Source organism: Channa argus, chromosome 23 (genome assembly GCF_033026475.1).
Source record: "Channa argus isolate prfri chromosome 23, Channa argus male v1.0, whole genome shotgun sequence".
Lineage (NCBI taxonomy): Eukaryota > Metazoa > Chordata > Actinopteri > Anabantiformes > Channidae > Channa > Channa argus.
The window spans coordinates 7271879-7294855 of record NC_090219.1 but is presented as its reverse complement, the minus strand read 5'-3'; the positions used below and the strand labels follow the sequence as shown (position 1 = coordinate 7294855).

The window sequence follows — 22977 nt, the reverse complement described above, 5'->3', positions numbered from 1 at the left end:
CCCACAGGCTTCAGCAAAAAGGTGGCTGAAAGAGCTCTTTATAAAGCCAAGGATATCACCTCTGGATGGTCACTACACTCAGCATGAGCTTCATACGTAGGGATCACGAATCATACATAGTGAGAAAGGCCATTTTTGTTGGGCAAGATGAGAAATGATTATGTCCCAGTAGGGAAAGATCTCATAAGCGAATCGCAGGCATCTTTAAAGACATGAAATTGTTTTGACAAGCTCCCTGTCAAAAGCACACACAATCAAATGTGCAGCCTGCATGATAATGACACAAGATACATCTCATATAATCTAATCAGTATGTCATAACCACATTACACAAGGCTACTCATGGTGCAGACAGAAAATGACTGGACTCCACTGGTTAGCTAAGTGCTTTTGAAATGAGCCAGGGTGACATAATACTAGAACAGAATATTATTTTATTTTATTTTGTTTTCCTTTTTTTAAATGTCAGAATTCACAGACTTCTGGTTTTAGGTTTGAATAGCCAATACAAGATAATGTAAAAGAAAACAATGTTCTCCACACATAATAAAATGTGTGTTGGTAAGAATCACAGGTCTTACCACTTCTGCCAGCAAAGCACCTCCAAAGAAGACACAGGGTCTTCGGGGCATAAATTAACAAGAATTAACATGATTAACTGTCAGAGCCTGTTATGTGAGTCTGTCAGCAAGACGCAACATCATCCATGGAAGCTGTACGGGAAAAAACTCGAGTTAATATGCCTTCACGGCATGTGTACTATTACCTGAAATGCCTGGCTACCGTTTCCTGCGCTTGGTCTGGTTAAACTGCTCTGGAAACGGAATTAAGCAGCACTATCAAAGAAGAAGGAGGTCGTCTGTTACTGGCGGATCCGGGAATGCAGCTGTATATGTCAGGCAGCTTTCTGCTTGGTGGGCACGGTGGAATATTAGCTTCTTGAAACAGCTAACATTAACAACTTCAGGTGAATTCCCGTGAATTCCTGTCTGTTCACGTTACTGTAAACAGACACGTTCACCTGGAGACGCTGAGCAACCTGTTCCCCATACAATGGTGCTATTAGGTCAGACAGAACCGACAATGTCTTTATCATCACAGTAATGTCACGGAGGTATTTTATACGCTAGCTAATACTGGGGTTGATAATAATGGGACTCCCTGCCCGCTGCGGCGATTAGCGTCCCTAACTGGCAGTAAAAAAAAATAATCAGCTAACGTTAACGCTCGCGGCTCGACTATGTTACTCACCCGGGTCGCCACAATCTGGCTAGCAGCAAGCTAACCTAGCACCGTTTCTGGGTTATTTAACTACATTGGCTTCTTCTTGCGATTTTGAGAGCCGCCTCAGTCGAGGAACACAAATTTCAACACAACACGTACCGCCGCAATGACAAGTCGCCCACTCCCGAGCACACACGGCTAAACGCTGCGCCTCTTACCAGCCGTATTTCCTCAACACCGCAGCGGGGAAGCACAAGCTCCGGGGCGGTTAAGGCGTCACAGAATGAAGCTTACCTGTTCACTGGTGTCTGTTAGTAGCTCACGGGGGCGTCACAAGGACCTAGTGAAACCAAAACTTCAGAGAATTAGCGAGCCGACTCCGTAGCTATGTGGGGCAGACTGATAAGATGAGGCTCCAGCCACAGCTAACGAACACTGTCCACCAGCAGAAACAGAGTGAGCGCGCAGGGACCGTCTGCGTGTTACCAGCCTGCACTAAACGTAAAAACAATCGCGACTGAGGGGCGACTGGGGTACTGCACAATTTCAGAAAGCATTTCCTAAAAAAATGCGTTGTCTTGGATTACATAACCAGAGCTGGAAAGTAACTAATTACAATTATTTCAAACGTTAAATTACCTTAAGTTTTTTTTATTTCTACAAAAAAAAGGGATATTTCTATAATAACATTGAACCACATAAAACGATTCATATGTCAGTAAATGTCAGTCTCTTCCTGTGCTGGGTGTGAATGTGGGTCGTTTAGTGGCATTTGCCACATCAAGGTTATCAACCTGACATAGGAGGCATAAACTAGAATTAGCCCTAACTTTGTGTTCCTGCAATCACTGACACGTGAAAACTTTGTGTCTCCTGCCATCTGCTGGATGTGAGACGATGCAGCCTCGTTACACTTCGCAGTACGTCGAGAAATCCAGCTGAGACATTAGATCATTCAAAGTCGAAATATCTGTTGTATTTATTAAAGTAATGAATTGCTTGTTTCTTACAATCGCTCATTGGTCATAGTCCATATTGGGCTTCAACTCTCTTCATTAATTCACGGACCAATTACAGTATGAGCAATTAGGACCTTGGGCACAGGCAGGTAAAGTCATTTTTCAACTGTTGTGTGTGTTCTTGGTTATGTTTTGTTTCTTTATGGTCATCAATTTCTTTGGCATTTTTATGCATCTCTTTGTATTTATTTTGAAGTTATTTTGTCATTTTTACATTTTGCCTACTTACTTTGTGGTCTTTGTGGTAATTCTTTGTCATTTTGTGATCCCTTGCATCTTTTATTGTCTCCTGGGGTTCATACTGTGTTACGCTCATTCATATTATTGCTCTGGACCAAGGGCTTTTGAGATACATGGGCCTATGTCCAGTGGGCCATTCGGAAATTGTGCTGGATGCATTGTTTAACTGACCTGGTTGTGGATATTTCATGTTCAGTTTAAGTACTTATGTTTATACCACTGTTTACGCAATAAAGGTGTAAAGGTAAAGGTACAATTAAAGTTCTTCCTATTCAGCACACAAGGTTAGGACAAACAAGAGACAAAGTAAATGTAAATGACAATGCAGCAAGCATCTTTTCATGTTTGTATATTGCTCAATATACATGAAGCAGCATGTTTACATGCGTCAGTAAAAAACGCTGACACTTGACACACTTAGGATGACTTTGTATCTATTTCCACAAACAAATTGGTGAGAAAGACTGCTCGCTGTTTTCCAAGGAATGCCATGTAACACAATTACAACTCAGTGGAAAAACAGAGATGCAGTCACTACCCATTCCCTGGTGTGAGTATGTCACATCTATACATGAACACAATACTTTCAAGTGAAAAACCACAATTCAACAAGTACAGTCTCTGAAAATATATTTATCATTCAAATAGCCAACATATACACCGTGGACTCATGGTTGTAAGCATCAGAATGAATATGAATATAGTGGTGCAATAATAATTTACATATTAAGATTACATTATCACATATCTCCATGGGGCAGGAGAACTTATGACATCTCTTACATTGAAATATGTATAACTTACAGCACAGACACAAAGAGCTGAAGGCAAAGGAGAGGTTGATTCTCACTAAGGCACTCATGATTGAAATCACATTTGTTATCTATAGTTTGCAGGAGAACGGGGGTGGCAGTGGCTCAGTTGGTAGAGTGGCCACCTGCCAACCATAGGGTCAGAGGTTTGCGCCTGACCACACATCGAAGTGTACCTGGGCAAGACAGTGAACCCCCAACAGCACATCCCCAACCGTGCAGTGCTGGTCCCAAGCCTTGTAGAAATGGTAAGAAATGGTGTCAAATCAACATGCGGACAAATGATCCACTGTGTTGATCCTGAACTCGCGGAATAAGCCAAAAGGACAGGACACAAAAGCTGTGCTACACTTGGTTCATTTAGGTGCTTTATCCATTTATTGATTTATTTTGTTTCATCACAGGGATGTTCAACAGATTAAATGTATGGTTTCAATCTGAAATACACTAAGAGACAGTGACCTGTGAGTATTAGACAGTAAAGAGTGGGCTGTAAACTGTGGTGTCTGACTATAAAAGGTAAGACTTTATATTTAAGGAAGTGATTTGCAACTTCCAAAAGCAATCTGTCTTCACCCAGCATTTAACTGATCAAACAATCATTGGCTCATTATCAAAGGTTAAAGAGACATCACATCTCTGAAGTCCACAATGCTGACACTGCTCCATTAAAGACAAAAAGAGAAATTACTTTGGCTGAAACATATTCTTAAGTGTAGTTTCAAAAAATACTTTTCTCTCCATTAATTTCCCCCTGTTGTGGACCATAGTCCACAGAAGAAAATAGATTAAACAACCTTTCTCTATGTATCCAATCATTCCTGTCACACCGTATCAATAGAGTAAAAAGATGACATGAACCCTTCAGAGAACATTTAGTGTAAGTAGAGAGAGGTTCATACTTTAGTGAAGCTCAAGAGAAAAGTTCCAGCACTGATTCAATTGAAATCTGCTGCATGAATGCAGTGATAACAATAGATTTCTTTTTTAGCACAAAAAATTCTTTGCAATTTTTGAAGGTTTTCAGAGTTAGTTAGACAACAGCTTTGTTTATGTAGCTGTCTACCACCTATTTAGTCATCAGATGTGATTACATTTAAGTTAATACAGCTGACATTTGAATGTTGCCAGATCCCTCTTTTTAAAAGACAAAATGCTCTAAAGGGGCTCTGCAAACATGAAGCAAAAGCTACAGTACATTTGCAGCATACATTTAGGCAGAAAAACACGCTTTTTATTCAATTTTATCACCTTTACTTTTGAGTTTTTGATTTTTAGGAAAGACACCATCCTCCAAACTAAAATAAAATATAAAAGAAATGAAGAATAGTATGAGACAGAGAGATAAAGGAGAGAAGGGCACAATAGTCTGTGAGGAAGTTACAAAAGAAGAGGCAGAAGGAACAATAGTAACGGCGGATGTGTTGTAGTCATTTTCCCAGCCTCCTGGCTACGTCCTTATAGGCAAGCTCGATTTCCACATCCGGTGCACATGTATTGGTGAACTCATCTCGGGCGTAGGCATTGCCAAGGTAACGCCACACCCCTCTAAATTCAGATGGGATGTCATAGTTTCTGTATTTCTTTGCAACCACCTGCCCAAAAAAATAAATGCAATAATACTGTAACATTTTAAAAAGACTTAGTGAACCAAATCGAACTGAAGCCTGTTACCTTAACAACATGAAGTTTGGGCAGAAGGTTGCAGTCAGCCAGTGTCAATTCATCCCCATCCAGGTACTTGCGAGTGGACTCTTCATTGCGTCCTGACTGAGCCTCATTGGGCAGTGGACGCATCAGATACTCATCCAGCTTTGCCAGGGCCTTGTTTAGATTCTTTTCTAATGCTGAGACACACACACAGAACACACAGAAGTCTCTATAAGGTTAATGGCTTGCATAAAAGTCCTGTAAAACACTATTACACACAATACTGCAGGCTGTGTTTTGTGTTCAGTGTACTTACCCCGATTTTGATCTGGTCTTGGGTTTTTGACATAAGCTGAGAACTTGGCAAATATGTCGTTTCCCGCTGAGTTGGATTCATGGTTCCTTGCTGTGAGTTTGGGATACCTGAAGAACAGGATGTTATTATGATGTCAGGATGTGACTTGGCCTTGTTTCCTTATTACCTATTCTGGAGGTTTTTAAGTTGAAAACATACTTAGGTGGAACCAGCATGTCCTCGAGGTACTCCTCTATTTTGTTGACATCAGTGAGCACCTCGCCCTGGAAGGTGAGGAAGGGTGGGTGTGTCCCTGGAGCAAGGTTGTGAAGATCAGCTGGTTTCCTAAACAGAGTGCAATCATTTTACAACCCTTTCCATAAATTTGAATTGATGATGAAGTACTAAGTGATAACATTAGAACTATCAAAAAACACATTATCCTCTTCTTAATCTCTTCAGACATGGAGGCGATTGCTGCTTTGTTTCATTTACTTTTATAATACGTAACTGTATGAGAGCTGGTTCAATACCACTTGCAGTCAGAGAAAAATCAAACACACATTTTGCCTGCTTATACAAAAGTTAAATTAAAGGATGTTGTGTGGATCCCCGCAATAATTTAAACTAATGTTAACACAAGTCATAAAAAGAACTATACATGATCACAAAACTACAAATGAGAGTTGTGCCAAGAAAAACACAATAATTGAGCATTTTGTTTATAAAACTAATTTGAATATTGTAGCAGCACATGAAACATTTAGTATTTTAGCATTTTTTAGCACATTGTTTGCCTTTAGCTCTAAGTACAGTCAGGGTTAACAGAAATTCATTAATTTTAAGAGCTGAGCATTTACTTTCACATAACTGCAGTCATACTACTACTACTACTACTATTATAATAATAATTACGATTATTATTATTACCTCTTGAGGTCAACAGTGGTGACATTAAAGACAACTCCTTTCAGCCATAGGATCATAAAAATGCGCTGAGAGAATGGACAGTTTCCAATGCTCTCTCCATCACTCCCAGCCTGTGAACACACGCACACAAAAATTGAGTTGAGTACAAAACATCATCGGTGTGTGTTTCAACAGCCTTTGTATGCTGAGTGCTAATAGACGTGCACTTTCATTCCCAAACACACTGACAGATGCACACATACAACCTTATCATGAATACACATGCACTGATTCACAAGTTCTCAGTCACGCACACAAGAAGTCAAATAGAGTAAAGTGGTGATTTTGAGGGAACTGGTGACCTGATTGTGTAACTGTATAAATATGCAAATGTATAATGGGCAGATTAATAAAGTGTGTGTGTGTGTGTGTGTGTGTGTGTGTGTGTGTGTGTGTGTGTGTGTGTGTGTGTTTCTGCAAAGCTGTAACAGGACACTGTAACAAGACACTGAGTCCACCATGAATAATACACACTGCGTCCATTACTCGCCTCACTGCCTGTTTGGACTTTTGGTTCCTACATTCTAAAGCAGCGTGTACCAGCTGTGGAAATCAAATAGTACTGTAACCTGCTGTCCAGGCATAACGTTTGCCTGTGGGTTTCACTCAACAGGTATATCTCATCCACTTTTCAACATTGTTCAAACAATATTAATGGTGATTTAAAATTACCTAAGAAAAGCCCGGATTTTAAAATTTGAAATTAAAATTTTACTCATGGTTTTGCATGTTTAAGCCAATTTACTAGAAATCACATATGCAGTATGTAAAGTATTGGAAAGACAAGGGCAATTCCATTTAGGATTAAAAGATGGATATCAGATGAATTTTCAGAGTTCCAGCTTTTCTCTGACTGCATTAATTACATTAAACAATATAGAAAATTAGTCAAAGCAGCAGTCAGAACTCTGAATTAAGCATTTCTTCCATGTAGCCATTTCATTTAGCACACACACACACACACACACACACACCAGTAGCACATCAGCTGTGTGACCACTTGCAAAAACAACTTGCAAAAACAGTGGTGTAGAAATGTGAATAAGAAACACACATTCCCCCAGTTAGTGTCATTAACTTTCAGCCTGTTTTCTCACAGCATAATTATCTAAATAGCATAACAATTTGTTCTGTTTTAGAGATATTTAAAGGAACAGCTCCCTACAGCAAAAATTGAAATTCTTTCCTAATGGTAAATGAGAAAATCAACACAATTTTTATTGTTATGCACATATGCATATACAGTCTGGTTCTGTCCCTGCCATCATAATGTGAAGACTTGTTGCGCAGTTTTTCAATGAATCAAAGAAACAAGATAGAACACACTATGTCTTAAGCTTTGGAGATGCTGGCAGGCAGATTTTGTTACCTTTGAACAACCACGTGTTTCCCCTATTTCCTGTTCCTGTGTTAATACTAAGCAAAGTTAATTCTGCAGGCTTTTTATTTTGTGTACAGACATTAGAGTGACATCAACCTCCCCATCCGATACTTTAAATCTATTTTCCAACATGTGGGGCTATACTTTTAAATATTTCCTATCTATATATATGTTTGCAACTTGTCTTACACAGACAGTCAAATATCCAAGTGCACATACACGACGATGTCACACTATTTAAGCTGTATTTATTGTAGTTATTGGATATTTTAGAATTCATTAATTATATAATCAAAAACCACAGACTTTGGTCAGCATATACTGTACAAACATTAACACACATATATTATATCATAACCTCCCCATAACCATTTAAAGCTGCTGCTCTCTACAATTAAATGAGCCCCAGTAATAATTCAGAGGGAGAAGGAAAGAGAGAGATTGTCTATGCTGATTGTCTATGGGTGTCAGGTTAACACATGGAAAATCAGCACGCAACAACAACAACAAGGCATGCACATGTTTAAAGGAGCCACACTCCAGCAAAACACACACACAGTTGATGTTTTACTGACTGAATAGTGAGCACACAGTCAAAATTGACAGGCGTAATTTAACGTTAGGCGGTTGAGATTGCACACAAATGTGATTTAGAAGTGAGGAGAAAACTCACCCCTTGTTAGTTTGTGATGTGAACAAATATACCCAGAGCAAAACAAACACATTAAAGCCCCACCTTAACAAATAGCTCAATATCAGGGTCCTTGTCATCCTCAGCTGCAGTATCCGTCATGATGAAGAAAAAACAAGCTTTGTTTGTGTGTTTGGTCTCTTCTAGTGTGTAGATGTGTGTGTTTGTGTCTTAGTGTATTAGTTTACAGCAGATTCTACTCCACTTCTGTTCGGTGAAGTTCGTTCGGTCCCGTATCACCTCTGTCACAATGTCAGCTGAGGACAAATGCCAGCAAGTGCGTGTGTGAAGAGTGTTCTGTATGGTGCATGTGGTCTCAGCCAAGGGGAATGACATGGCAGCAAAAATAACCTCCTTGGGTGGTGCGAGGGAGGGGCTGTTAGTGGAAGCACTAATGTACTGATGAGGGGAAGATCAGACAGAGTCACCTAAGGGTGCCCTGCCTCTCCAACCTCCTACAGCTTTGACTGAGAACATAAGCTGGTGACTTTGAATCATTAGGAGTCACTGTCTCCTCCTCACACTCAGCAGCAGCAGGATATGTGATGGGTTATTTTACATTACATTTCCTGTGATCGTATTTTTATGGTATGGATCAGATATACATATTTTTCTCATTGTCTACCAGTCTACCAGACCTTTAATAAGAGGCTCTTCAGTTGATAAAAACACTATCAACTACACTGGTTTTATATCCTGCAGCCGTTTTCCAGAAGATAGTATAATAGACCATTAACGTGAACTTTATTAAAGAGGTAGTCAGCTTTTGGCAGCCCAAAGGGTACCAGATTGTAAATCTTAAATCGTTAATTAAACCATCAATTACAGCTTATAAAACGTTTATAAAACCGTTTCAGAGCTAATGTAATGTTAACACTGATATCAAATGTTGGAGCTGCTGGATTTGGTGAATAAATTCAGGACTATATAACTTCCCAGGCTGTTTCAAAGTATTACTTTTATGATCTTCATTTTATGGGAATGAAGTAATAAATGTGTGTGAAGGTACATTATTCTGTTATAACTAACTAAACAAGAAGGTCTACTAAAGCTAGCTAGGTGCACACACACACACACACAGAGGAATTCACATGGGAGTGCAACAGAAACCCTGCTCAACTATCCAAGCACTGAGTCAGAACATTCTTGTCACTTCAACTATATTTAGAACCAGAGAAACTCCCACCATTACTCAGTCACATTCACACAGAAATGACTTAACATGATGATGTATATTTAGACAGGACCCAACAATAGGACATAATGTCCACACACACATTTATTCTAAAACATTCACTGACATACTGTCATACTTGTTCATGATCAGCTACAGATGACTGAGATTTATGAGGCCTCTGGGTTTCAAGGAAAATTTGTTAGTTAGTATGAGCTTTTTGTGTGTTAATGTGTTCAACATTATTTCACACAGTATAAAAAAAATAGTCTGGATGCAAATAATCTAGTAAATCTAACCTCTTTTTTTTCATACCTTCACAAAAAGTGTGAGCGTAGCTTCATCCTTTTCAGCTTTTGGCTGCTCCTTCGTAGAATCTGATGCAGATGATGATGATGATGAAGAGGAGGATCTACGTGAGGATTTTCCCCTGTCCAAAACTGTCCCCAGAGACCTCCTCTTCAAATTAAGTTTTTTGGTGTTCACAGTTACCTTCATCTTCTCTTGTTCTTTGTCCTCCCCTTTTGTACACACATACATGTCTGCTTTTTCTTCATCTTGGGCATGTGAAGATGATGAGGAAAAATAGGATGAGGAAGAGGATGAGCTGTCTGGGCTATTGTTGGTGGGAGAGAAAGAATCGGCTTCTGAACTCAAACCTGAGGACTCTTTCTCACACGTTATTCCTGCGGTTCGCACGTTTTTCTCAGTGGCATCCATCCTTCTGTAAAGAGATGGTGGAGAGTTCAGCAGAGTGACTGTGATGCCAAAGTTGCCCACCTTATCAAAAGCAACGTTGGACAGAGAAGGTAGAAAGATAATGGCAAGGAAAGAAAGCCTTAAAGGAAAATACAGCTTAGCAGACTGCGTGGTGTTGCTGTTGTTCCCTACAAAGCCAACAGCTCCAAAAGGAATCTGACACTGGACTCTACACACCTTCACCTTTTGGCCTTCTTAGACCTACACTCTCCCTCTCTGCCGCTTCCTCTATTCCCATCTATCTCTGCCCTTCACTCTCGTTTCCTCTCTCCCGATGTTTTCCCCAGCCCTTTTTCCTCATTCCCAGCTTATATTTTGTAGTCCCTCTGTTCCACTTCTTGTCTCATTTCAGCCACTTCATCGCTCATCATTAGCAACATTAAACCTAAAACTCAGACCAAACTCCAGCCCATCAGCGCACCTCGGCCTCCGACTCCCAGTAACCATAATGCCATAATGCCCCAGGGTTGGACAGGGTTCCTGATTCGGCTTCTAAAATTTCCTCCTGTTCCTGAACTAAACCCCTCCCCTTTGGTCCCCAAGCCAGCCGACTTCCTGCCTCTATCGGCCCCTGAGCTGACCAACACTGCGCAGTGTCTGAACTTGAACCTTTTTCCGGGTCAACTGACATCCCGCCTGCTCTAGACTCACCAAACAACCTACCTGTGCCGGGCAGTCTCCTGTGTAGCCATGTTCCTGAGCCTGCTTGATCCGCGGGCTTTAGAGGCACGCTTACTCATGTCCGGTGGTCCAAAAATGATCCACTCCACAAACACTAAATATTTATTGAATTCCACGTTCCACAATTGAGCTAAAAACAAAGTAATACCGCATAAAATGTTGAGATGATAAGCAAAAAATTCCACAGAACACGTTTCTCAAAACAATTCCAAAGAACACAGTAAGAAACCATGTATCTCCACAGCTACACATTTAACTTTCCACTACTATCTTGTTGCTCTCCACATCTACCTCTTATTACCAGTAGCTGAACTTTGTAGCTCCAACAGCAGTAAACAAAACACTGCTCCCCCGACAACTGAGTAGGCAAACTTCAAAGGCAAACACTTCAAAGGCAGTTATGTGACGGTATGTAATTGATGACATCATTGATACGCTTATCAGTTATCACACTTATCATACATATCCTTTTTAATTTACCTAACCGTTCAAGACACAACGACCACAAAAAACAAACAAAAACAAGCCCGGTCCTGAGCTTGGTCATGAGCCCATTCCAGAACGGTCCAATGACCTGTCATTGACTGTTTCTGCCTCTGAGTTGGCCTACACTGTGCCTGTCCCAGAACCTGAACCCATTCCCGCTCAGATTGAAGCCGCCTGCAGTCCAGAAGGGCCCATTTCTGCACTTGCTGGCGCCTCCCCTGTTTTCCTGCCGGTGCCTCCCCTGTTCCTGAGCCTACCTTGAAGTTAACTGATGCCCCACTTGCTATATCTCCTAAGAGGTGCTGGAATATTTGCCAGCCTACAGCTTCTCCTTCAGAGTGGCTCCACCTCGGCCGTCTCCTGCAGAGGCGTTCACTCCCCATCGCCTCCTCCTGAAAGGGTCATCACTGGCTTGCAGCTCGGCTCCTAGGATGGTTCACTCCCTGCCACCAGTCATCTGCCTGACCTCTGAGGGGATTTAAGTACACCCCCTGGCTCCAACACTTGTGCAACCTGTCCAACCCTGCCACTCTCCTACCTGGTTTTCTCACCTGGACTTTTAACCCTCCACATTCCTTCCCCTGGCTCCTTTCCTCAAACTCAAAGATATGGACTGACTCGACCCCATCTCCAGACACCCTCAATCTGCCCAATCGGAATCTGGATTTCTGACCTGATACCCTCTGGTATCCAGCCATTGAGGGGGGCTTCTGTCATGGATCTGACACTGGATTCTATTCACTTTCATCTTTTGGCCTTCCCTGCAATAATCTACCCACTCACACATCCTATCCTTTGTCAATTCTCTGCCCCCTCTTCTCTGTCTCTTCTCTATTCCCATCAATCTCTGCCCTTCACTGTCAGTTCCTCTCTCACTGTTTACCCCAACCCTGCTTCCTGTTTCCCCACTTTTATTTTGTAGTCCCTCTGTTCCACTTCCTGTCTCATCATTTCAGCTCTTTAGTTTAGTCTGTTGCTGTGTTATTGTGGGCCCTTTCTATCCTTCTTTATAGGAGAGATTGTCTGTTGTTTTCCTTACCACATTATCACAATAGATCCCTTTTACCACCATAGCTCCTCTCGCCATCTCCTCACGTGTTACCTTCTAGACAAAACATGACAGCCTTCTAAGTTTACTCACTAAAGTATAATCTACATTTTGGCACTGACAATTTTTGCTGTGAACAACTGCTTCAACAACTGATTTCAACTATTTAAAATGCATTAAAAAATTATATTGTAGATTTAGTCACTCATTATCATACATATAATGAAACGTGGAACTCTGAGTGGAAGGGTGGAGTTACAGGGAGCAGAGGTAATGAAGTAAGTACTTCAGTACTTAGGGTCAACGGTTCATAGCAACAGAGAGTGTGAAAAAGAGGTGAAGAGGCGAGTACAAGCAGGTTGGAAAGGGTGGAGAAAAGCGGTGTGTTGTGTGATAAAACAGAATCAGCGAAAATGAAGGGAAAGGTGTTCAAGACGGTGGTGAGACAAGCGATGTTGTTCAGCTTAGAGAAAGTGGCACCGAAAGAAAGACAGGAGGCAGAGCTGGAGGTAGCAGAGCTTAAGATGTTGAGGTTCTTTTTGGGAGTGATGAGGATGGACAGGATCAGGAATGAGGACATCAGAGGGACAACTCAGGTTAGATGTTTTGGAGATAAAGTCAGAGAGGCCAGATTGAGGTGGTTTAGACATGTTCAGAGTAGAAACTGTGAATATATTGGTAGAAGGATGCTGAGGTTGGAGCTGCCAGGCAGGAGGTCTAGAGGAAGATCAAAGAGGAGATTTATGGATGTAGTGAGAGAGGACATGAAGTTAGTTGGTGTGGGAGAATAGGATGGAGAGGATAGATGGAGGCAGATGATTTGCTGGAAAATAAGATATACTGTACAATGTACTCTGGCGCAATAAAACCCAAGAACGAAGAAATACGTAAAGACATCTTGAAAAACAAATGTGAAGGCAGTTTCTATCTGTCAAAAAGCTATTTCATTGTCTATTATTATTTCATCTTCTTTCAAGCTTAATGCCCTCAGTTTGCATCACATTTTCTGTGTGCAGTGTGCACTTTCTTATTTGCTAATAGATGCAAGCCCACCACAATGTTAAAGTAATAAAAGATCATTCTTGAAGGTCTATCATTGGGCAGGTCAACTTAATCCCAAAATGTTGAGGTAATTTTACTATCACATTGTTCAAGACTGCAGATAAAATGTTTAAAAGCCCACATCTAGATATATGAAGTTATGTTTCACATGTGGAAAATTATGCCTTTATGAAATAATTGTACATTGCCTTTAATACTTTATCAGAGTGACTATATTTCACAATGCTGGAGATGAGACATGTAAAATACTATAGAAATGTACATGTGTGGTTAGTTTGTATCAAGCTATATATCATTTCATGTGGGTGTTGACAATTTAGGTGTTTGGCAATGTAATGCTAAGAGGTTTTCCGGCAGGTGGTCATGCACTTCTATTCCAGACTTATTTATCACAAATAATTAAGGTATTTTAAGGTATCCCAGTATAAGCTAAAAGCTCAACATTGTTATATTCTATAAAAAAACCCAAGAACAAGACTTTGTCATTGTGTTTAATAAAGGTAAGGGTTATTATAATGTTTTATTGACGCAAACCACCCAAAATGGTCCGCCTCCTGGATGTAAACGCTGATTGGACGCTTGAATTGTCAATTGACTTCCTACGGTTACGTTAATTGCTGAAAAAAAGAGCGGAGGTACGTGGCTTTGACGTCAAAATTAAAGCACATAAAGAGAATAATGTTTTATGCTTCTAACTGTATATTAAAAATTAATTACGAATTTAAGTAGGCAGCTTTATTAAAAAAAACAAATGTATGGACGATACATTTTTTATTTGGTGGTAGAGTATGTGACAGTCGAAATGAGGGATTTATTTTGAAAAGCTTTGCCGGAACTTAAAAAAACCCTACAGGTAACTCGACAACTTTGACAGTAAATGTGTGTTTTGAGGAAGTCTGTTGATGATGTTGCTGCGAAGGTAAAGGGAAAGTTACTGAACGGGGCTGTCTGGAAGACAACTCTTGTACCTGTCTGCCTGCTTACAGGTAATGTTTTAAAACCGTCCTGTAGCATAATGTGGACGCACCGACATTAGCAAGCTAGTAGGTTAAATGCTATTTATGCAGCTAACTAACCAGCTTCTTTGCTAGATAATGAAAGAAAAATGTCTTATTTTGTTGGTTTCATATTACACATTATTCATTTGAATTCTGCATTGTCGCCAATGTTTATTAATATGATAATCAGTGACTTTTGTGCGTTTTGTTTCTCAAAAACAGCCACTTCCTGGTTGAGTGTTTTGTATTTGAATCTATCTAGATTATTGTAGTTATTGACAGATATCATTCGTTTTCTCCTTGGTCGCTTTCGTCGCCGCCTTCTTTGCTCAGAAACGTGTCCGTTCGCGTAGGTTACATACACGCGATTACACGATGCATTGGTATCGTTGTGTTTTGTGCACTTGTGTCACGGAGGTTGGGGAGACAAAAACCTGTTTACCCAGTCACATATGTAAGGAGCGTGAAAGAAGCAGAACTCCTTGGATTCAGGATTAAATATGTTGTTTACGGTCTTGGGGTCATAAAAGTATTAATTACTTATTAATGTGTTTACAAAAGGGTACGTTTATGTATACGTATAGGTTTTAAATTAAAGTTTGATGGTACAATTGGATTAAAATTTCCGATATGTGCTGTATGCGTCTAACACGTGGTTAGCTTAGAGGGATCCTTACCATACATCTTGAAGAATATACAGTAAACGCATCAGTAATATCTTCCCTTAAAGTAGAAGCAAACTTAATACCTTATTCACTTATTCGAACAGTTTCGTCATTAGTTTGCACCACTTCAGGTGGTATAAGTGTTTAAATTTGTGATTTATTTTTTTACAAAGAATAATAAACGACATCATATTTAATGAGAATGAGAAGGAGAGAGAGAGAGAGAGAGTGAGAGTGTGTGTATTCCAGTTGTATCAATATCATTAGATTTTCTGTAGTTTCTTGCCTTTCCAGAATTACAGCTTGTAACCTTTGCTCTTGGAGTTGCTTGACTCACTCAATTCAGAAATCGCTTACAAAGAATGTTGGATGGTTGGAAAGGAAACTGTAAGAGAATGTTGGGGGATTTTTATTTTAAACCAAAATGGGCACGTAGGACTCGTAGTCACATCTGATCTGACATTGGAGTCTCACTGGATTTCTAATTTACCGTGAATATCATCCTGGTAATGTCTAAATTAAAAATACTCTTAACAATCACATATGTTTGAGTGGGATCTCGTTCAATTCCTAATGTTATTCTCAGGTGCAGTAAAATCTGCTATTGGCTACTCTCTCACATATGGTATTGGTTTAGTATTCACGCATAGAAACTCTAAAACAAAGACATAAACTCTGTTTTACATTTGTCTGGGGAAGAACATTTGTGAGAAATGACCTTCAGAGCCCAGTGAAGAGTTTGTTATGAGGAGACACAGAGGTGGTGTGTTTTTAGGGATGTCAGCCTTCCCAAAACACAGCATGTAATGTAAACACAAGTAGGTGGGTGGGAAGGAAGATAGTGTAGGTAATGTGTACAGATAGTATCTTAGGTAATAGTAAATGTACAACATCGATCGGATAGTAGAGTAAGTACTGCATCCTTGTATGATCCTGGCTAAACTTAATAGGTAGAGGACCAGTGACACTCGGCTTAATGATCATCATCTTGATGCTGTTTGAACACTGTGTTTAGGCTGTTGTTGACCGTTGTATTATACTGTACCCAACATCCTCGTCCTCTGACCTCTGTAAGGAGAGTCTGGTAAGACACGTTAGGTCCAGTGTTACTATCCTTTCATTAGGGCCGTACATAGAGTACAACTGGAAGTAAATTATCCTTAAGTGAAAGAGAAAACTCTGATCAAGAATTGTCAAGTAACAGTCACAGTTTACAGTGATCTGCAATTTTGTAATAAATTACTATGTATTTAATCTCCACATAACCCAACTTATTAATTGTATTCTAAAAGTTAAATTTAACATTTGTCCTTTCTGAATTATTGTTCTCTAGAAACAAGATTCTAATAACCTTTATTACTTAATTACTTAACTTCTTCCTTTAGTTTCTCACTTACACAACATATTAAAAGGGATCATGCTCCAGGACTAACTTAGACAAGTAAAAATCATTAACTTGAAAGGTCCAAATGGAGATAATTTGGATTATTACTATACATTGGTTTGGCTACTACGTATGTGGCCACTAATATCCATCCATTATCTGTCACCGCTTATCCTATTTGGGTCACGGGGGGGACTGAATTTAGGTGTAACACTGAAAAAAATTTTTAGTTTTCATAAAATATAGAATATTTATTTTTCTTTTTTTCCAGACATGTATAGCATTTAGCTAATGACCCAAAAGTACAGGTAAAATCAAACAACTATGTTGTATTACAATACTGGGTATGTCAATGATATATTTGAAATTTCTAATGGACTGTCTTGCTCTTTGGAAAGGTCTTTGGTGAATTGAATTTTGCATAAGACATGAACAGGAATGTACAGATGCTAATTTAAAATGTGATTTAAAAATGGAGTTGATTAAAAAATAAAAAGGCAAAATTTCCACTTAAAAAAGACAAGTGTCAGTTCTTTTTAACATTAAAACGGAAATTCTTGAAACTGTTCAGCAAACATTAAGCAGTTCAGTTACACACATTTCTGCCACCCCCACTAAATATTATGATATTTCACACATCTTCCCCTGTCTCAGATCTATAGTATTAATTGACTGACTTTCTGTCCACACAGAACACATTGTTCTACATACAAACCTACAGAAAAGCCCTGTGTCATAGGCAACAATGAAGCATGTAGACATGACTTCAGCATGGACAATACCTCACATCCATCTTTAGGAGTAGATTAATTACAAATCCTGTTGCCAGCAGGTACAGCGTGAAGCAACCGCTGTAAGTTTCACTTCCCAAAAAGTCAAAGTGAAAGACCAAAAATATCCTGTACTTGGCATCCAAACAATCGCTTTTTTTCTGTGTGCTTCTGAATGTGACAGTGATGATTTGTCAACGTGTACAAGGAAATTAAATGTATAGGCCATTGCTATTCAGCTCAACATCTAAGTTTGTTTAGTGTTTTTGTACTGTAACTTTATTTTGAAAGCATGAATGATTGTGTTTCTCCTGCCATATGGTTCTCAACCAACACACTGTCCATTATTGTTTAGGTATGTGAGATAGTCGGTTAGAAATGCTAACAGATTGGCTTTAATGATTTCAGTGGAGGTCTGTGTATGGGTTTTTTGATCCTTAGTGTATATCCACTAACTTTAGGTTTGATTGCACATTTTGCAATCAAAGAATCAGAATAACTTTGACAGATTCATTTCCTAAAACTAGCTAAACAATTAGCGTGGATGTGCAATTAAATACACCATCTTATACTAGATAACGTTGTTTGTTCATGTCTATTCAGAATGCTGCTTAAAATAGTGCTGGGCTTCCTGTGTGGCATCAGAGCTTTAGCCGCAGACAATAACACAGCTCAGGAAGGCCCTCTACCACTGCTGCTGGTGTCCTTTGATGGTTTCCGAGCAGATTACCTACAGAGGTTCCCCATGCCGAACCTGAATCTTCTGTACAGCCAAGGTGTCCTGGTGGAGCAACTCACCAACGTCTTCATCACTAAAACGTTTCCCAACCACTACAGCCTGGTAATCCTGCTGTTTGTTCTTTCTGTGTTAAAGAAAAAACATGTGATTCCTGTCAGCTGTTTATTTGGCCTCATCTACTGATAATAATGTAGAGCCTAAATTTGTCCAGGTGACAGGGCTGTATGCAGAGTCTCATGGGATCCTGGCCAGTAACATGTACGACCCCGTCAGCCACAAGTACTTCCACACCTACAATGACACTGACCCGATGTGGTGGAGCCAAGCACGGCCTCTCTGGATCACGGCACAAGACTCCGGCTACAAGACGGCTGCCATGATGTGGCCTGGCTCTGACGTGACCATCGGGAATCGCACAGCTACACACTTCCTTCCTTACGACTCCACTATGACGTTCCAGCAACGACTGGGGAACATTACAAATTGGATGTTGGGAAATAAAAAGGTATAAAAGTAACGTCAGTCAGTCTGTTGCCTGCACAATACTATAATTAAAGACATTTTCCTCTATAATAACACTTTTTTTTTTCCTTATTAGTGTCTTTCAAGGTTTTTATTCCATTGTGCTCTGTCACTGTTCTAAAATCTTTGCTGCACATGAAATGTTGTCTAACATTTAGCAGGTGTATTTTGACATGGCGTTCTATGCATCTCATTCACCCAGGAGCCAGGAGTGATGTTTGCAGCTCTTTACTGGGAGGAGCCGGACCGGACAGGCCACATATTCGGCCCAGACAACACTACAGCCATGGCCAAAGCACTGAAGGAGGTACAGTTTTGTTTTTGTATTGTTTTTTTAAATTTACTTTATTTATTTATTTAATCTCAGAGAATGCTTCTGAGACAAAAAGTCCTTAAATCTTCTTCAGTGGAAAAAATAGAAACATGACTTTCAGTGCTTGGTTGCTAATTACAGAAGGCAAACAAAGCTCTGATCTTTTTAATGTAAGAATTGTGGTCAGTTTAACCAGACGTTAAGCTGTTTTCATGTGATCAGGTTGATGAGAACATCGGCCTGCTGATGTCAGAGCTGAAGCAGAATGGCCTCTGGGGTCGCGTCAATGTCCTGGTAACCAGTGACCACGGCATGGCTCAGTGCTCAGCAGAGCGCCTTATACAGCTGGATGATTGCCTCGACCCTGAAAATTACACTCTGGTGGACTTAACACCTGTTGCAGCACTCATTCCACGTAAAGGTAACCAGGTTAACAAGATTGTTTTGTAAAGAAACACAGATAAAAGCTGAGTACTTTTGTTACTTAAGTCATTGGTGTAGTTAGTGCAAATGTTCATCTCAATCTAGTTTTTAAGTCATTGCTATTTTTATCAATGGCTTTGTGTGCTTTTCAGATCCCGAGCTTGTTTTCGAACGATTGAATAAGTGCCACAAACACATGACGGCGTATCTTAAGAAGGCCATCCCTGACAGGCTGCACTACCGGAACAATGAGCGCATCCAGCCAATCATACTGATTGCTGATGAGGGCTGGACCATAGTGCAGCGAGGGAACAAGCTGCCAAGATGTACGTGTCCTTTTTTTTTCCTCATGGAACTCAGTAACCTGTGAATTTTTTTATGTATTTATTTGTTTTTTTTTACACACATGTGCAAAGCAACTTACTGTATAGAGTAAAGGAGGAAAAGCCTTGTTTTAATGAACAAAAACAAAAAACAATTACATTTAACATAAAACCTTTTTCCTTCTTTCCCTCAGTGGGTGATCACGGTTATGACAACTCCCTACCTAGCATGCATCCTTTCCTGGCAGCTGTGGGTCCTAGCTTTCGTCAGGGTTATCGAACCAGCAGTTTGCAGAGTGTAGACATTTACCCTCTCATGTGCCACCTGCTGTCGGTACCGCCGCAGCCCAACAACGGCACAATGAACGGGGCTAGGTGTCTACTGGCTGATGAGTCCTGCTGGGATGTTCCTCTGGTAGTTGGACTGGTGGTGTGCGTCCTGTTGGTATTCTCTTTTATTACTCGTAAGTCACATTGAGGAACTGTACATCATTGTGTAAGACTGCATTTCTAAAATATAAAAGGGAACTTGCAATCCCTGGTGGACCATCGACAAAAATAAGTGAACTGACAAGAAGGAAAAAGTGTTTGCAGTTGGAGAGTAATGGCTAAAGTATCTGAGACAATTTGCTGAAATCTAGTGTAGTGAGAATACAGTGAGAAGAGCAGGTGAATGATTGTGAAAATGCCACAGTGCTTTCAAGAGATTTTGAGTAAGTGGTCAATGTTTGAGACAATAAACACTATAAAATTTATGTGACGCAGTCAAGTGAAGTCTCGTCAAATGTTCCTCTGGATCAGCTAACAAACGGTGCTTGTCTGTCTTCAGTGGTTTTCAGGTTGATGAGCCACCGCCGCTCGCTGGGGCCTCGGCCCTTCCAGAGGCTGCAGATTGATGACGATGACGACGACGACCCCCTGTTGGAGTAAACCACTCACAGCCCAACAGACTGTCCTGTGTCACCTGTTCATGCTCCAGTAGGTAGTTAACATGTTGCACTTTACGCACTAAGGTTGATACCCTTGTTTTCCGTCTGTGTGTGTGTGTGTGTGTGTGTGCGCACGTTTATATGCGTGTATGCCCACACAGTAAAAAGCCTGCTCTTTTCAAAGACTTCAGATCTTCTGACACCTACTGTGGAGACATCCACTGATGTACAAACAGCTGGAAGGAATACTACAGTTGGGTTTTGACTGCAAAATGTTAATGTTGGTTTTACAAAATACTTGAACCTTTAACAAGAAGAAGGTATTTGAAATGTAGCTTGTTTTGAGCCATACATCTAAAGTTTTTGGTGGGAGGTCCATAACAATGACATTAATTATTTTAATCTAGGAGATGAAAGGTAGATTTTTTTTTTTTTTTTTTTTTTTTTATGCTACTGATTTTAGAGATGTATTATACTGTATATGTTTCTGCAGGAATTGTGTTTATAGAAAACTTGTGTGAATGTTTTAATTATTTTTTGCAAAAGTTTTTGTCAGCAGAGGGAGCCAGACGTTCTATGTTTTATAATGTATTTCACTGAGTTCCTGTATTTCTAGAAGGGGAAAAGTTTAGGGTCAGTGTAAAAAAATTTTTAGCTCTATAAATCTGTCTTTATTTTTCAGATTTAAGCATTTGCTCTTTCTCCTTTTTGTGTATCTGTTACACTGTGAACAATAACACTTTCGTTTTCCTGTTATTAACATTTGCATACTGAAATTTAAAATCTTAATGAATGGGTTTTATAATTAAGTTAAAATTAGCAACAATGACTATGAAAGTAAAATGAAATAATGTAGGGTCATTTTTATGTCCATTTAATGTGTCAGTGATCAATTTTGTGCTGACAGCACTGTATGTATACGAATCACCGTTAAGACCATTATTAACATACGCAACAGATAAAGTTATTAGGCGACTGAAAAAAATTTGAATTTATTTTCATTAACATCAGAGGGGATAGTACCCTCCTTTTTTCGTATTTATGCTTATTTAAATATTTATTATTTTTACTCCTTTAAAAAGCCAAAGCCAAAAACAAATTAATCTTCCTATTCAAAGCAAGTATCCAAAGCCTGTTATAATATCTTCTTTTTGTCATTTTATTTTGAGTCAATCCAATGTACTGCATCCTACAGCTAAATACTTACTAAATCACCAATTGTATTGTATTATCACTGAAAATAGACTGTATGAAATGCACTGTTCACTCATGTTTAAGTAATATGCCCGAAAAACTGCAGTGCTTGCTTTTTTAAGAAATTTACTTGCACATTTTTTTGCAAAAGTTTAAGCCTTCAGTATAGTGCTGTGTGCATGTATTTAGTAGTATGATTATACTGTCTGTGCATCTCTTTGCATATGAGTGTAAGTGTGTTGTTGGAACAAGGAAAGTGTCCAAACTCTTGCTACAGCATCTCTTTTCTTTTTCTTTTTTTTTTTTTTGCATACAGCATTTTTTAAAAACATCAGTCTGCAAAATGTCTCATGTTGCTTTCGTGCAAGATTCACTGTGGTAGTATTGTTATTGGTGATATTTGCCCAAATTCCTGCTATATTTTGCATTGAAATTGTTCCTTTGGTTACAAGGAGCAACTCACGGCCTTTAGCATAATGTTTTCTCCTCACAGTCGATTTAGAAATATTTACTCTGATGAAGTTATTGACAAGTATTGGCTTATAGAGGCTACTAGTCTCAACACGATGATGCCATTCTTTATGTGCTTGTGATGCTTTAAATGTTACATGTAAGAATTTCTTTGCATTACTTTTATATTTGCATTTAATACTTGTGGTGTTTATGTTATGTTACTGTTTTTACCTCCAATTTTGAGAGGTATAAAAGTCTTTTTGGCACTATGCAATTTTGGCTTTGCCTGTAAAGAGATTAGAGTGTGTAATGAGATTTTGAAAACAAATAAAGTGAATTGAAATCTGAATTCTCGTTTTGCACTTCAGAGGAATGAAAAAAACACCTCACACCCATGTGTGGTAAAGAAGAGAAGACACACATTTGGAAAAATTAATTTGTATTTCTTTATAATCTTTTTAGGATTTTTTTTTTCTCCATTGCAGTCACAACATTACAATGTAATAAAATGGTAAATATATAAAATCAAACTCAGTACTGACACACATACATTTCTGTATTGTGTTCAAAACCAAATGAACTGTACATGTGTTTCATTTATATGTGTTTTACATCATTTAAAATCTGTCATAATTTCTATGTAGTCATTTGCATTATTGTAAATAGACTTTATTTTTCAGGAGGTATTGTAACAAAAATAACACATTTCCTAATGCTGGCCACCTAGAGCCATTGAAAATATCATTCAGCTCTTCCTCAGAATGATTTTACAC

The 22977-nt window shown here is 39.3% G+C and overlaps 3 protein-coding genes across 8 annotated transcripts in view; 1 reads left to right on the top strand and 2 right to left on the bottom strand.

The window, feature by feature from the left end:
- Window positions 1–1727, bottom strand: part of mgat5 (alpha-1,6-mannosylglycoprotein 6-beta-N-acetylglucosaminyltransferase) — a 69900-nt gene extending 68173 nt beyond the window's left edge. The window contains exon 1 of one of the 5 annotated variants that reach the window (XM_067493033.1): window positions 1519–1727. The gene's annotated coding sequence lies outside the window, so the exon portion shown is untranslated. Of the gene's footprint in view, window positions 1–766; window positions 1193–1251; window positions 1400–1442 lie in introns of those variants that run through there. The other 4 variants (XM_067493029.1, XM_067493030.1, XM_067493032.1 and 1 more) reach the window with 4 other exon arrangements.
- A 1923-nt stretch (window positions 1728–3650) lies between these two features.
- On the bottom strand, window positions 3651–8603 carry clic5a (chloride intracellular channel 5a). The gene is made up of 6 exons (XM_067493874.1): window positions 8327–8603; window positions 6171–6280; window positions 5460–5585; window positions 5262–5368; window positions 4970–5142; window positions 3651–4890 (listed from the first exon to the last, which is right to left on the bottom strand). Exons 1-6 carry the CDS (start codon window positions 8381–8383, stop codon window positions 4726–4728), a joined length of 738 nt encoding a protein of 245 aa, XP_067349975.1. The 5' UTR covers window positions 8384–8603; the 3' UTR covers window positions 3651–4725.
- A 5734-nt stretch (window positions 8604–14337) lies between these two features.
- Window positions 14338–22553, top strand: enpp4 (ectonucleotide pyrophosphatase/phosphodiesterase 4). 2 transcript variants are annotated; one of them, XM_067493244.1, is made up of 9 exons: window positions 14338–14477; window positions 17912–18149; window positions 18259–18552; window positions 18772–18876; window positions 19105–19303; window positions 19458–19631; window positions 19823–20092; window positions 20458–20606; window positions 20742–22553. In XM_067493244.1, exons 2-8 carry the CDS (start codon window positions 17913–17915, stop codon window positions 20556–20558), a joined length of 1380 nt encoding a protein of 459 aa, XP_067349345.1. In that variant the 5' UTR covers window positions 14338–14477; window position 17912; the 3' UTR covers window positions 20559–20606; window positions 20742–22553. The 2 variants fall into 2 exon arrangements, with proteins under 2 accessions (XP_067349345.1, XP_067349344.1); XM_067493243.1 differs by having other exon boundaries at window positions 20458–22553.
- The last annotated feature ends 424 nt before the right edge of the window (window positions 22554–22977 follow it).

Coding starts and splice junctions, on each gene's coding strand:
- clic5a (XM_067493874.1), bottom strand. CDS start 8,383: ATGACGGATACTGCAGCTGAGGATGACAAGGACCCTGATATTGAGCTA. Junction 5,369..5,459: donor GACATGCTGGTTCCACCTAA/GTATGTTTTCAA, acceptor CCTGTTCTTCAG/GTATCCCAAACTCACAGCAA. Junction 5,143..5,261: donor AAGACCAGATCAAAATCGGG/GTAAGTACACTG, acceptor TGTGTGTCTCAG/CATTAGAAAAGAATCTAAAC.
- enpp4 (XM_067493244.1), top strand. CDS start 17,913: ATGCTGCTTAAAATAGTGCTGGGCTTCCTGTGTGGCATCAGAGCTTTA. Junction 18,553..18,771: donor GGATGTTGGGAAATAAAAAG/GTATAAAAGTAA, acceptor TCATTCACCCAG/GAGCCAGGAGTGATGTTTGC. Junction 20,093..20,457: donor GGTATTCTCTTTTATTACTC/GTAAGTCACATT, acceptor GTCTGTCTTCAG/TGGTTTTCAGGTTGATGAGC.